Source organism: Pholis gunnellus (assembly GCF_910591455.1).
Source record: "Pholis gunnellus genome assembly, chromosome: 2".
NCBI classification, from domain to species: Eukaryota; Metazoa; Chordata; class Actinopteri; order Perciformes; family Pholidae; genus Pholis; species Pholis gunnellus.
The window spans coordinates 25798571-25810805 of record NC_136536.1 but is presented as its reverse complement, the minus strand read 5'-3'; the positions used below and the strand labels follow the sequence as shown (position 1 = coordinate 25810805).

The 12235-nt window shown below is 40.2% G+C and overlaps 1 protein-coding gene across 1 annotated transcript in view; it reads right to left on the bottom strand.

Annotated features, from left to right (window-relative positions):
• The window catches only part of plch2a (phospholipase C, eta 2a), a 69756-nt gene that overhangs the window by 27508 nt on the left and 30013 nt on the right, over window positions 1-12235 (bottom strand). The window contains 2 exon segments of the mRNA XM_079180983.1: window positions 5231-5338; window positions 10906-11077. Coding sequence (XP_079037109.1) covers window positions 5231-5338; window positions 10906-11077 — 280 coding nt within the window.

The window sequence follows — 12235 nt, the reverse complement described above, 5'->3', positions numbered from 1 at the left end:
GACAAAGAGTTTAATCCCACTGTTAAATGTTAAAGGTTAAACAAATCTGTTTTTCCTCTTTCAGCCATTGAGTGTTAAAAAAACAAAGCTAGGTAAAAAAATAACAATCTATACCAAACAAAATATGTCATAATTTCCTCCATATCTTTCAATTTGAACTCTTACTACTCCGACTAAGCCTCTGCTTAAGTTTCGTTTTTCAATAGTCACGTGCTCGCTCACTGACCAATCACAGCACACGCTGCACCTCACTGCAGAGCTGCACCTGAAAACTGAGCTGCACGTAATGCTGACATAGTTGTAGGCCAGCTAGTAGCTCTGGCACGTCAAAGAATACGCCCAACATGTCAAACTAAAGATCTGATTGGTTGAAGACTATGACAATTAACAATATCGTCCCCATTCACTTAAACTGCAAAGGGATTCACTTGTGAGTCTGCAGGCCTGGGGCCTCTCTTCTTACCTAGAGACACAGAGGTGAAATCTGATTGGATAAAAGCTCTACTTAAAACAAGCTGCACTGTAAGCAGAGCAACTGAGGAACACAGTAGCTGTGCAATGAGAAAATAAGATAATGGGAAAAATATTTTTATAAATTATAATACACAGTGTATTATTAAATTAAATTATTATTATTAAATTATTAAATAGCTATAGCTTTGTGATTCTGTTTAGGCCAGCAGAGAAGGCCCTGAAGGCCCACCACTGGTGTAAACCATATGGTACAAACTATGAAAAAGACACTGCCGTATTTACATCTATACAACGTTATTTTGAGTGTTGATGGAGCTGCTACAATGTTAGCATAGCCTAGCACCGATCGATCCGAGCTCAATTGAGAAAACAAATATTTTATTTGGTTGTCGTCTTGCGGAGAGAACTAACAAAACATGAATTCAGACTTTCTACAAATCGGCATCATTATGTAGTTATTTTGGAGTCCCTTTTTGTCCGTTTATTGCAGTTAAATCACAGCAAAATCTGTTTATTTTGTGTTCATACAGCTGTAGTAAAACAGCCAACATGTGGCTTGCTAGAATACAGCTCGATAAAATCCACGGAGCTCCTCCGGACTATGTTATGAAAACCAGACAAGACGGCGTTTAGTTTCCCAGGATATCTGGGACTTTCACAACACGTACTAAGCAGAAATAGGTTATTTTTTCAATGGTTGATGGTGGAAATAAACGGCCGACAGTCGAATGGCTTCCAGGGCGATAAGCCACACCCTCTCTCCGGGGCGAATGGGGTGATTCACGAGAATGACCACAAATGGTCCCCGGCGAGTGATCGTGGCGTGAATGACGCGATTTGCCATTTGGTGTGAACGCACCTTAAGAAAGATCATCCTAGTTAAACATTCTTTTCACCTGTTCTTAAGTCAAACACAGGAGAGAAAACAATTTAGTTCACCTGCATTGATTTCTCACTTGCCTCTCGGGGCTTCCGTAAATTTGTGTGCTCCACAACTGAAGACGTTTTTTTTAAATTTATTATGCAACTACATTTGATAAAACTGTCTAATAATACTGACATAAGGTCATAGGTTTGGGCAACTCATGTGAGCAAAGTCTATGGAGGTTAGGTACTTGGCTCAACGATTTTTACAATCTATCAATCATATCCATCGATGAATAATGCCAAACATTCCCTGTGCTCTTATTTATTCAAAATGTGAGAATTTACTACTTTTCTCTGTTTTGAACTGTTTGAACAAAAAAAAAATACAAAGATTTAAGATGTCTTTCTGGACTCTGGGAGATTGTGATGGTAATGTTTTAATATTTTCTGATGGTTAATAGTCATAACGATTAACTGGGAAAGAAAATGATGAAAAGGTGAATCGATTACGAAACGAATGATTGAAGTTGGACAGAATATTTCAGTGTATTTACAGTGAAGACTACAGCAAATGAGCCAAACCCTCAGTCACACTGGAAATTACAGATTTGAAAAGCTGGGCAAATAAAACCAGAACTATTTGCATTGTGCACATCACCAAAGGTAGGGTAGAAAAGATGCGTTTGTATAATCCAGGTCAGGGGTCGGCAACCTTTACTCTCCAAAGAGACATTTTGATCTATTTTCCACCAAATAAAATTTGTCTGGAGCCGCAAAAGCTATTTGATGTCACAGTTTATAAAGTTTTACATATAGTTATATATACAAAAACTATAGTTTGTTGTATTTATGAAATTATAGAACAAGAATAAAGACACTTGTTTTGTTTTGACATTTTATTTCTATTTTACGTGTTATAACAATATCAAAGTCTGATGAAGAGGAGAGTTTGCTGCAGCAGTTGAGGAATCGCTCTTTGTCGCTCATCTCCAGCGTGATACTTTCAGCAAATGCTTTGTGTTTGTTCTGGAAGAGTCTTTCAACATTACATTTTTTGTTGTTTGCAAATTTCTCTCCACATATCAAGCATACAGGTAAGCCAGCATCGTTGGCAGTGAAAGCAAATGAATACGTCCACGCAGAATTAAACTCTCTATTTTCCTCCGTGACTTCGCGTAGCGCGGCCGATTTTGAATCTATTACTATTTTGCGCGACAGAGTTGGAATCCAGGTTGATGCGATCTTTCCATAAATATATTTTCTTCAATGTATTTCTTCATACGCGGCTGTGATGTAGTGCTCACTTATACAATCATAATCCCCGCAATATATATGAGATGTGGCCTTTAGATCTCCAGCAATATGTTTGTGAATGTTTGACGAATCTGGCAACAGAGGCAGAAAACAGCTGCTGCTGTTACGCGAACCCGTGTGGACAGAGGACTCAGGAAGCCGCAACAGAGGGGCCAAAGAGCCGCATGCGGCTCCAGAGCCGCGGGTTGCCGACCCCTGATCTAGGTGAACCAATGAGTCGCCTGGCTGTATCTGAGGTACTGCACTGTAGAAGATAAGTATGGATGATGATCTCTCACTTTGGTCCGACCAGAAGAAGAAAAACAAATCATGCAGGATCCAACTAGAACTCACATTTCACAAGGAAGCAAAGATGAAGCAATGCATTATGTGACATAATGCAGAACCTCCCTGGCTGGTTGATGAATGGACCTTCTAGTAATGTAAGAATTTCCACATGTGAGGGCATGACAGAGAATGATGGCGGTGGGACACACATTATAAAGATGAAGTATGTGCTTATCGAGAGATCACCACTCAATGCCTCGCTGACAATAATATGCACATGCTCAGTTCAGCCACATGGTGGCAGAGTGTCTCTATAAACCACTTCAGTCAGTGATCAGACCACAGGCAACATGCTCCATGAAGACTTATTTTAAGTACTCGGTGCAGATGTGTCAAAATGGAACAATATTGAGGTTTTCTTACTAACGAACGTGTTCCAGTCGTCGCTGTCCTTCTGATGAGATGGATATGATGCAGGGGGATTACATATTTATTATAGAACTGATAAACATTACATTTAATCGGATCAGATTCCACACAGTATATTGTGCATTGTAGTTCTTACTTTGAACTTTCAGGTAAGAAATCTGGTTGTTTCAGACAGAAATATAATTTGGGAAGAAATTGAATATTTGGTTTTGAAAAAAATCTGGACGACACCTGAAGCCTCAGTACTTAAAGAGTTTTGTGAGTGCATCTGTTCTGTAAAATGAACAAAAAGCCCACACATGCTGCCATACAGATGTCTCATCAAAGCATCATTAGTTGCAATAGGATAAAAAAAAACAAAGACCAACAACAACATTGATGTGTTAACCACTGACCACATTGGTCCGTGTTAGAATGTTCTCTCACATAATCAGCACCGATAACCAGAGCCAAACTTAAAGGGATAGTTCTGATATTTCGTAGTGGGGTTGTTTGAGGGCGTTTTACTACAGTAGATGGAGCTTAGGACAGGAGAACCAGCACGGGAGCAAAGCAATGTACCGCTGTGGACGTACTTTAGACACCTAAAATATCTATAGCAGATCTATAAGTGTACGCTATATTTAGAATATTGTCACAGCTTTACCTTGTACTCAGACAGACCTTTCTCACAGGAACTGAAGCGGTTATCTGTGCTCTCTTTTGAGCCAGAGACTCCTTTGACAAAAACAATAATTTTACCTCACAGAACACAGAGTTGTTGGACTAATGTTGTTTGTTATTGTGTGATTTTGGTTGGTAAAGGGTTAGTTCAGATTCACCAAAGTCTTTTGTCAAAGGACTCCTGTGGCTTTGAAGAGAGCACAGAACACAGCTTCAGTCCCCGTCAGAAAGGTCTGTCTGACTGCAAGGTAAAGTTGTGAAAATATTCTAAATATAGCTACACTTAAACCGATATAGACATTTCTAGGTGAGTGAAATACGTCCACAACAGTACATTGCTTTGCTCCTGTGATGGTTCTCCTATTGTAGTAATACACTGAGTATATATACACGAGTATGGAGATTTAGCTGACACAGCCACACCACAAAACATCAGAACTATCCCTTCAAACTGCAACATCTAGCTGCTCATCTTCCATGGCTGTTTTTCAATCAATTACATGACATTAGATACAAAAGACGTTCTTCATCATTCATCAGTTAGTTCCATGTATTTGAGTCTATGTGACTATCCCACTTGAAACATCAGCCATCATGTAGCTGTCTACCAAGTTTTAAAAAATTCTGGGACCAACAGCACTGAATATTGTTATTTTACTGCTCATAACTGACGAACAAGACCACTAACGATGTGCATGTTTGGTTCCAGATAAAGAATCTTTATTCACCACGAGTTATGGAGCATCTTCAAGATGCAATATAGCAAAGTGTTTTTGGGCCTGCAGTATTACTTTAAACATTCACACGTAGGATGACAGAGTATGGCAGATGACTGGGTGAGGTTTCTGAGTTGGTGGAGGATGAGCTTTGTATACAGTACCTTCCACTTTGACAGAAGCAAGCAACAATTGAAGAGAAGAAAAAGAAGAAGGGACAAACAGGAAGAGAGAAGAGCAGGAAATGAGAACAAATAGCCACACAGAAAGAAAGCGACCAAAGCAAAAAGCAGGGATAGCAATATAGGAGATACACTAAAAGACAGTAGAGGAAGAACACTCACCAGAGCTCAGTTTAAACATGAACCATCAAGAACAGGAAATACACGCACAATTCACATTTCATCTGCTGGACAATAGCACAAAGGCTGCCAGTAACTCTGGTAGATAGGAGACATACATGTGGCAGAGTAAAGGAACAGACCAAACAAGGTACATACATCTCCGTTCATCAGCTTGCAGTCATCCTCCATCTCATCAGCACTGTCCTCGTCCGAAACATCTCCCTCCTCTGCATTCTCATCAATGTTGTGAGGTAGTTTCTTCCCCTGGTGGAGAAAAGAACGAGTCAGCAAAGCTTCGCATTATAATAAAAAGTGTCTGCAACATGAAAAATGAGGTTAGAGGAGGCAAATCCTGGTGTCAGGGGGGCTTAAGACACTGACCATGTGCTACAATCACTCAGTTTAAGTCGAGGAAGGGACCATCCTCTTAGTCTCCCTATACTGCACTACATGTAATCATGGAAAAATGTACTCCAAAAAGTGAAGTACGAATTGAAGTTAGCCTGAGAAGGAGCAATTCCTTAACAGACACAGCCAGAGACTGAATACAGAAACATGTTTGAAAAAGGAAAACAATTGGAACTTCGTAGTGTATGGAGTAATGTATGAAGTAATGTATGGAGTAGTGTATGGAGTAGTGTATGAAGTAGTGTATGGAGTAGTGTATGGAGTAGTGTATGGAGTAGTGTATGGAGTAGTGTATGAAGTAGTGTATGGAGTAGTGTATGAAGTAATGTATGGAGTAGTGTATGGAGTAGTGTATGGAGTAGTGTATGGAGTAGTGTATGGAGTAGTGTATGAAGTAGTGTATGAAGTAATGTATGGAGTAGTGTATGGAGTAGTGTATGGAGTAATGTATGGAGTAGTGTATGGAGTAATGTATGGAGTAGTGTATGAAGTAGTGTATGAAGTAGTGTATGGAGTAGTGTATGGAGTAATGTATGGAGTAATGTATAGAGTAGTGTATGGAGTAGTGTATAGAGTAGTGTATGAAGTAGTGTATGGAGTAGTGTATGGAGTAGTGTATGAAGTAGTGTATGGAGTAGTGTATGGAGTAGTGTATGAAGTAGTGTATGGAGTAGTGTATGAAGTAATGTATGGAGTAGTGTATGGAGTAGTGTATGGAGTAGTGTATGGAGTAGTGTATGGAGTAATGTATGAAGTAATGTATGGAGTAATGTATGAAGTAATGTATGGAGTAATGTATGAAGTAATGTATGGAGTAGTGTATGGAGTAGTGTATGAAGTAATGTATGAAGTAATATATGGAGTAGTGTATGGAGTAGTGTATGGAGTAGTGTATGGAGTAGTGTATGGAGTAATGTATGAAGTAATGTATGGAGTAATGTATGAAGTAATGTATGGAGTAATGTATGAAGTAATGTATGGAGTAGTGAATGGAGTAGTGTATGGAGTAATGTATGAAGTAATGTATGAAGTAATATATGGAGTAGTGTATGGAGTAGTGTATGAAGTAGTGTATGGAGTAGTGTATGGAGTAGTGTATGGAATAGTGTATGGAGTAGTGTAGGGAGTAGTACATGGGGTAGTGTACGGAGTAGTGTACGGAGTAGTGTATGGAGTAGTGTATGGAGTAGTGTATGGAGTAATGTAGGGAGTAGTGTATGAAGTAATGTATGGAGTAGTGTAGGGAGTAGTGCATGGGGTAGTGTATGGAGAAGTGTATGGAGTAGTGTATGGAGTAGTGTATGGAGTAGTGTATGGAGTAGTGTATGGAGTAATGTATGGAGTAGTGTATGGAGTAGTGTATGGAGTAGTGTATGGAGTAGTGTATGGAGTAGTGTATGGAGTAATGTATGAAGTAATGTATGGAGTAGTGTATGGAGTAATGTATGGAGTAGTGTATGGAGTAATGTATGAAGTAGTGTATGGAGTAGTGTATGGAGTAGTGTATGGAGTAATGTATGGAGTAGTGTATGGAGTAGTGTATGGAGTAGTGTATGGAGTAATGTATGAAGTAGTGTATAGAGTAATGTATGGAGTAGTGTATGGAGTAATGTATGGAGTAGTGTATGGAGTAGTGTATGAAGTAGTGTATGGAGTAATGTACGGAGTAGTGTACGAAGTAGTGTACGGAGTAGTGTACGAAGTAGTGTACGGAGTAATGTACGAAGTAATGTACGGAGTAGTGTACGGAGTAATGTATGGAGTAGTGTATGGAGAAATGTATGAAGTAATGTATGGAGTAGTGTATGGAGTAATGTATGGAGTAATGTATGGAGTAATGTATGGAGTAGTGAAAGGAGTAGTGTATGGAGTAGTGTATGGAGTAATGTATGAAGTAATGTATGGAGTAGTGTATGGAGTAATGTATGGAGTAGTGTATAGAGTAATGTATGGAGTAGTGTATGGAGTAATGTATGAAGTAGTGTATGGAGTAGTGTATGGAGTAGTGTATGGAGTAATGTATGGAGTAATGTATGAAGTAATGTATGGAGTAATGTATGGAGTAGTGTATGGAGTAGTGTATGGAGTAATGTATGGAGTAGTGTATGGAGTAGTGTATGGAGTAATGTATGAAGTAATGTATGGAGTAATGTATGGAGTAGTGTATGGAGTAGTGTATGAAGTAATGTATGGAGTAGTGTATGGAGTAGTGTATGGAGTAGTGTATGAAGTAATGTATGGAGTAGTGTATGAAGTAGTGTATGGAGTAGTGTATGGAGTAGTGTATGGAGTAGTGTATGGAGTAATGTATGGAGTAGTGTATGGAGTAGTGTATGAAGTAGTGTATGGAGTAGTGTATGGAGTAGTGTATGGAGTAATGTATGGAGTAATGTATAGAGTAGTGTATGGAGTAGTGTATGGAGTAGTGTATGGAGTAATGTACGAAGTAATGTACGGAGTAGTGTACGGAGTAATGTACGAAGTAATGTATGGAGTAGTGTATGGAGTAGTGTATGGAGTAGTGTATGGAGTAGTGTATGGAGTAATGTATGAAGTAATGTATGGAGTAATGTATGAAGTAATGTATGGAGTAATGTATGAAGTAATGTATGGAGTAGTGTATGGAGTAGTGAATGGAGTAGTGTATGGAGTAATGTATGAAGTAATGTATGAAGTAATATATGGAGTAGTGTATGGAGTAGTGTATGAAGTAGTGTATGGAGTAGTGTATGGAGTAGTGTATGGAATAGTGTATGGAGTAGTGTAGGGAGTAGTACATGGGGTAGTGTACGGAGTAGTGTACGGAGTAGTGTATGGAGTAATGTATGGAGTAGTGTATGGCGTAATGTATGGAGTAGTGTATGGAGTAATGTAGGGAGTAGTGTATGGAGTAATGTAGGGAGTAGTGTATGAAGTAATGTATGGAGTAGTGTAGGGAGTAGTGCATGGGGTAGTGTATGGAGTAGTGTATGGAGTAGTGTATGGAGTAATGTATGGAGTAGTGTATGGAGTAATGTATGAAGTAATGTATGGAGTAGTGTATGGAGTAATGTATGAAGTAATGTATGGAGTAGTGTTTGGAGTAGTGTATGGAGTAGTGTATGGAGTAGTGTAGGGAGTAGTGCATGGCGTAGTGTACGGAGTAGTGTATGGAGTAGTGTAGGGAGTAGTGTATGGAGTAGTGTATGGAGTAGTGTATGGAGTAGTGTATGGAGTAGTGTATGGAGTAGTGTATGGAGTAATGTATGGAGTAGTGTATGGAGTAATGTATGAAGTAATGTATGGAGTAGTGTATGGAGTAATGTATGAAGTAATGTATGGAGTAGTGTATGGAGTAATGTATGAAGTAATGTATGGAGTAGTGTATGGAGTAGTGTATGGAGTAGTGTATGAAGTAATGTATGGAGTAGTGTATGGAGTAGTGTATGGAGTAGTGTATGGAGTAGTGTAGGGAGTAGTGCATGGCGTAGTGTACGGAGTAGTGTATGGAGTAGTGTAGGGAGTAGTGTATGGAGTAGTGCATGGGGTAGTGTACGGAGTACTGTACGGAGTAGTGTAGGGAGTAGTGTGCGGAGTAGTGTATGGAGTAGTGTATGGAGTAGAGTACGGAGTAGTGTAGGGAGTAGTGTATGGAGTAGTGTACGGAGTAGTGTAGGGAGTAGTGTATGGAGTAGTGTACGGAGTAGTGTAGGGGTTAGTGCACAGGGAGTGAGCTGCTGTTTTCAGTGCTCTGTCTCATATATCTGACTTTGGGTATTAAAACAATAGCATGTGGTGCATTTCGCTACCAACCCTACTCTGCTTGTTGTGTGGGCTGTGTCTTTTCAATGCCACATTATTGGTGACACAATGGTATACATCAGTATATCAAAGTGTCTATTTCTCTATCAAGAAAATCTTTTCAACACGATCAGTGTTAAGATTGTAATCCCCTTCTTTTTATGGTTGTCTTGCATCATCTATCCTCTTAAAGACCAGAGGATTTAGTGGCTGATACCCTCTGACCCTGGTACCCACAGTGCGGCAGAGCAATGGGAAAGCTGCATGTCAGTGCTCCTCACAGTGCGTCTACATTGGTGCCATCACTAACACTCTGCTGAGTGTACACACAGGTAGCAGTGCCTCACAGCTGGTAGAGAAGTCCTTACGGTGCGAGGTACTGGCGAGGTGCCTTCTCTTTAGCGAAGGCATCTGGCATCAATAAAGCCTGATTAACCTCAATACTGTTCTCTCCCCTGCTAACAGACGGCTGCTGCTGTCGCTCATCCACATGCCTCTGTTGGTTAACGCCGTGTGTGAAACCAACTTTGCTTTATGGTTTAAACTGTGCCAACCTGGACAGATGGTTTACATCAGCTATGAGCTTTCACAATGAACACATAACACTTCTGAGGTCATTTTAAGGTACATTTGGTGGCAAACTGTTTACACTGAGAACTGTTTTCCTTAATGTAATTGGGAGGATCCAAATAAGTTGGGGGTTCTTCTATATATTTATACATCTATAAAAAGCTTTAAAGGGGCAGGATTTAGTGGCATCTAGGGATGAGGTCTCAGAATGCAACCAATTGAATAACCCAAGCGTGAAGAAGAATCTACGGTGGCCTTGAGGTGCATTCACAACACCAAATTCAAGCTGCCAAGAGTCTCTAAAACCAGTGTTTGGTTTGCCCGTTCTTGCCCGGGAGTCTTCTTGGATTCCCCAAATCCTACACAATCAAAATTTAAGATTTTTTTGTCATAAATGTTTGTCCCAGGAACTTAGTAGTAGAGTAGTGGGACGAGCTCCTTGAGCCAAATGTGGGAACTTTTCAGCAGGCGGTACTAAATGCAAGGTGCAGGTACTTTACAGGGTTTCCGGCAGTGCTGTCGATCGTGACATCAGATGTGACATTACATTGCAACAAGGATGTCTACTTCAACACTTCAACATGTTTCCACTGCGTTTGTAGGAACGGGACAACCAACACTTTAACAAAAAAGACTGCGCCTGACTCACAGCAACCCATATTGATTGAAGGCAAAATAAATGAAGCTGACTATAAAGAACTGCTCCTGAGCAGCCTTTAACAATATCTGTGGTCAGCTGGACTCAGGATATTGCTCTTGTGATAACACAGACCAGCATGCACAGATATATCGAGCCAGTCTGCAGTTACTAAACACTTTTTATTCCGTCCAACACGCTACGTTTTGTTTTTCATTCTCTTCTCCCAAACATGTCATATTCAAACACTTTCTAATCACATCGCTTCAGTCAGCCTGCTATCTCCTGCCTTTGAAGTCTGCTCTGTGAGGTTCAACCTCCAGATGATGAAACGGCGAGCAGAAATATTCGCCCGAGGACCGGCTTCTGAGAGTAAGTCACTTTTCAAACATCCAAATTCTGTTTCTGAGGCTTTACGCTTCAACTCTGACTCTACCTTGACGAGGATCTTGCCCTTGAGTGTCGCCGGCGACGGCAGACGTCCGGACTCGTCGGCTTTGATGTTGGACAGGTCCAGTTTGTCTCCCAGGATCTCTGTCAGGTACTGGGCCATCTTCTTTTGCTGGGGGACACTGCAGTGGTTCTCGATGGAGAGGATGACTGGGTAGCTGAGAGGTAATCACACAACAGATTGGAGTTACGGGGCCGTAAGATCAGGAAGGACAAGAGGACATGGTTTTATTTCTCTGGGAATCTGCAGCAGTTTAGAATGCATCAAAGTCACCATTAAAGTTATGTTTGTTGTCTCAACCATGAGTACAGACAACATGCACTGTGCAGTACAATTACAACATAACAATTCCACAGGGCTGAAAAACAATACAACATAAATTATATGAACAAAGGTCAAATATTCCTTAAGAAGGAACCCAATTGACATTGACTGCCATAAAATAAATGTACTTAAACTTCGATGGACATTTTAAAATGTACTTTGGCAAGTGTATTTTTGTATTTTTCATTCAAACACAACATGATGCTCATCCTCCACATGGAAGATGATGGCACATGCGTGGTTCTCAGAAGATGAATCCTCCTGACTTCAGCTGTACTTTGTGTTAAGTAGTAAGCATGTTAGCTCAAGTGTAGCCTCAGAGAGCCGCTGAGGACTAGTCTTGTTGATAGTTGTTCTAACTCTGTTACAAGCTCCTTTTTCGCCTTTTGATGTTTTATGAATATCCTCAATGACATGTAAAATCTTTCAATATGGAGACTGTAATTTCATTCACATTGCGGCCTCGATCAGCTAGAAACCTGCGACAAGTAAAAACATTGTTTTCCTATGACACGGTGCTCCTGGCATGCGCTACCCTCTTGTGTCGAGTTTCTTAGACGCCCATAAAAGTTCAAATACTCTCTAAATGTCAAATCAAGCAAGAGGCGGGCATTACAACTTTACCACTTCCTGTTTTTCTGTATGTCCCAAACCTCTGCTTTTTTAACTTCTTTGTCCCCCTCCTCATCCAATAGCACAGCTATGTAAGAACCCAACAACTGCTTGTATCCATTTTTAATCCCATTTGCTCCACAGGTGCACCGCACTTACCCGATCGCTATTCCAAGGCGTTTTTTAAAGTGGCCACGCCTGTAGAAACTCACTTCTGTCAGATCTAGTGTTCCATTTATCTTCCATAATCTTATATTTTCTTTTAAGAGAAATGTATTTCTCTAGCGCTGACACTAAAACATTTACTGCTAAAATGATGGCATGCCACGCTTTAAAGCTTTTATTCAAGTTGGTCCAAATGTTCCTATAACTCAATAAA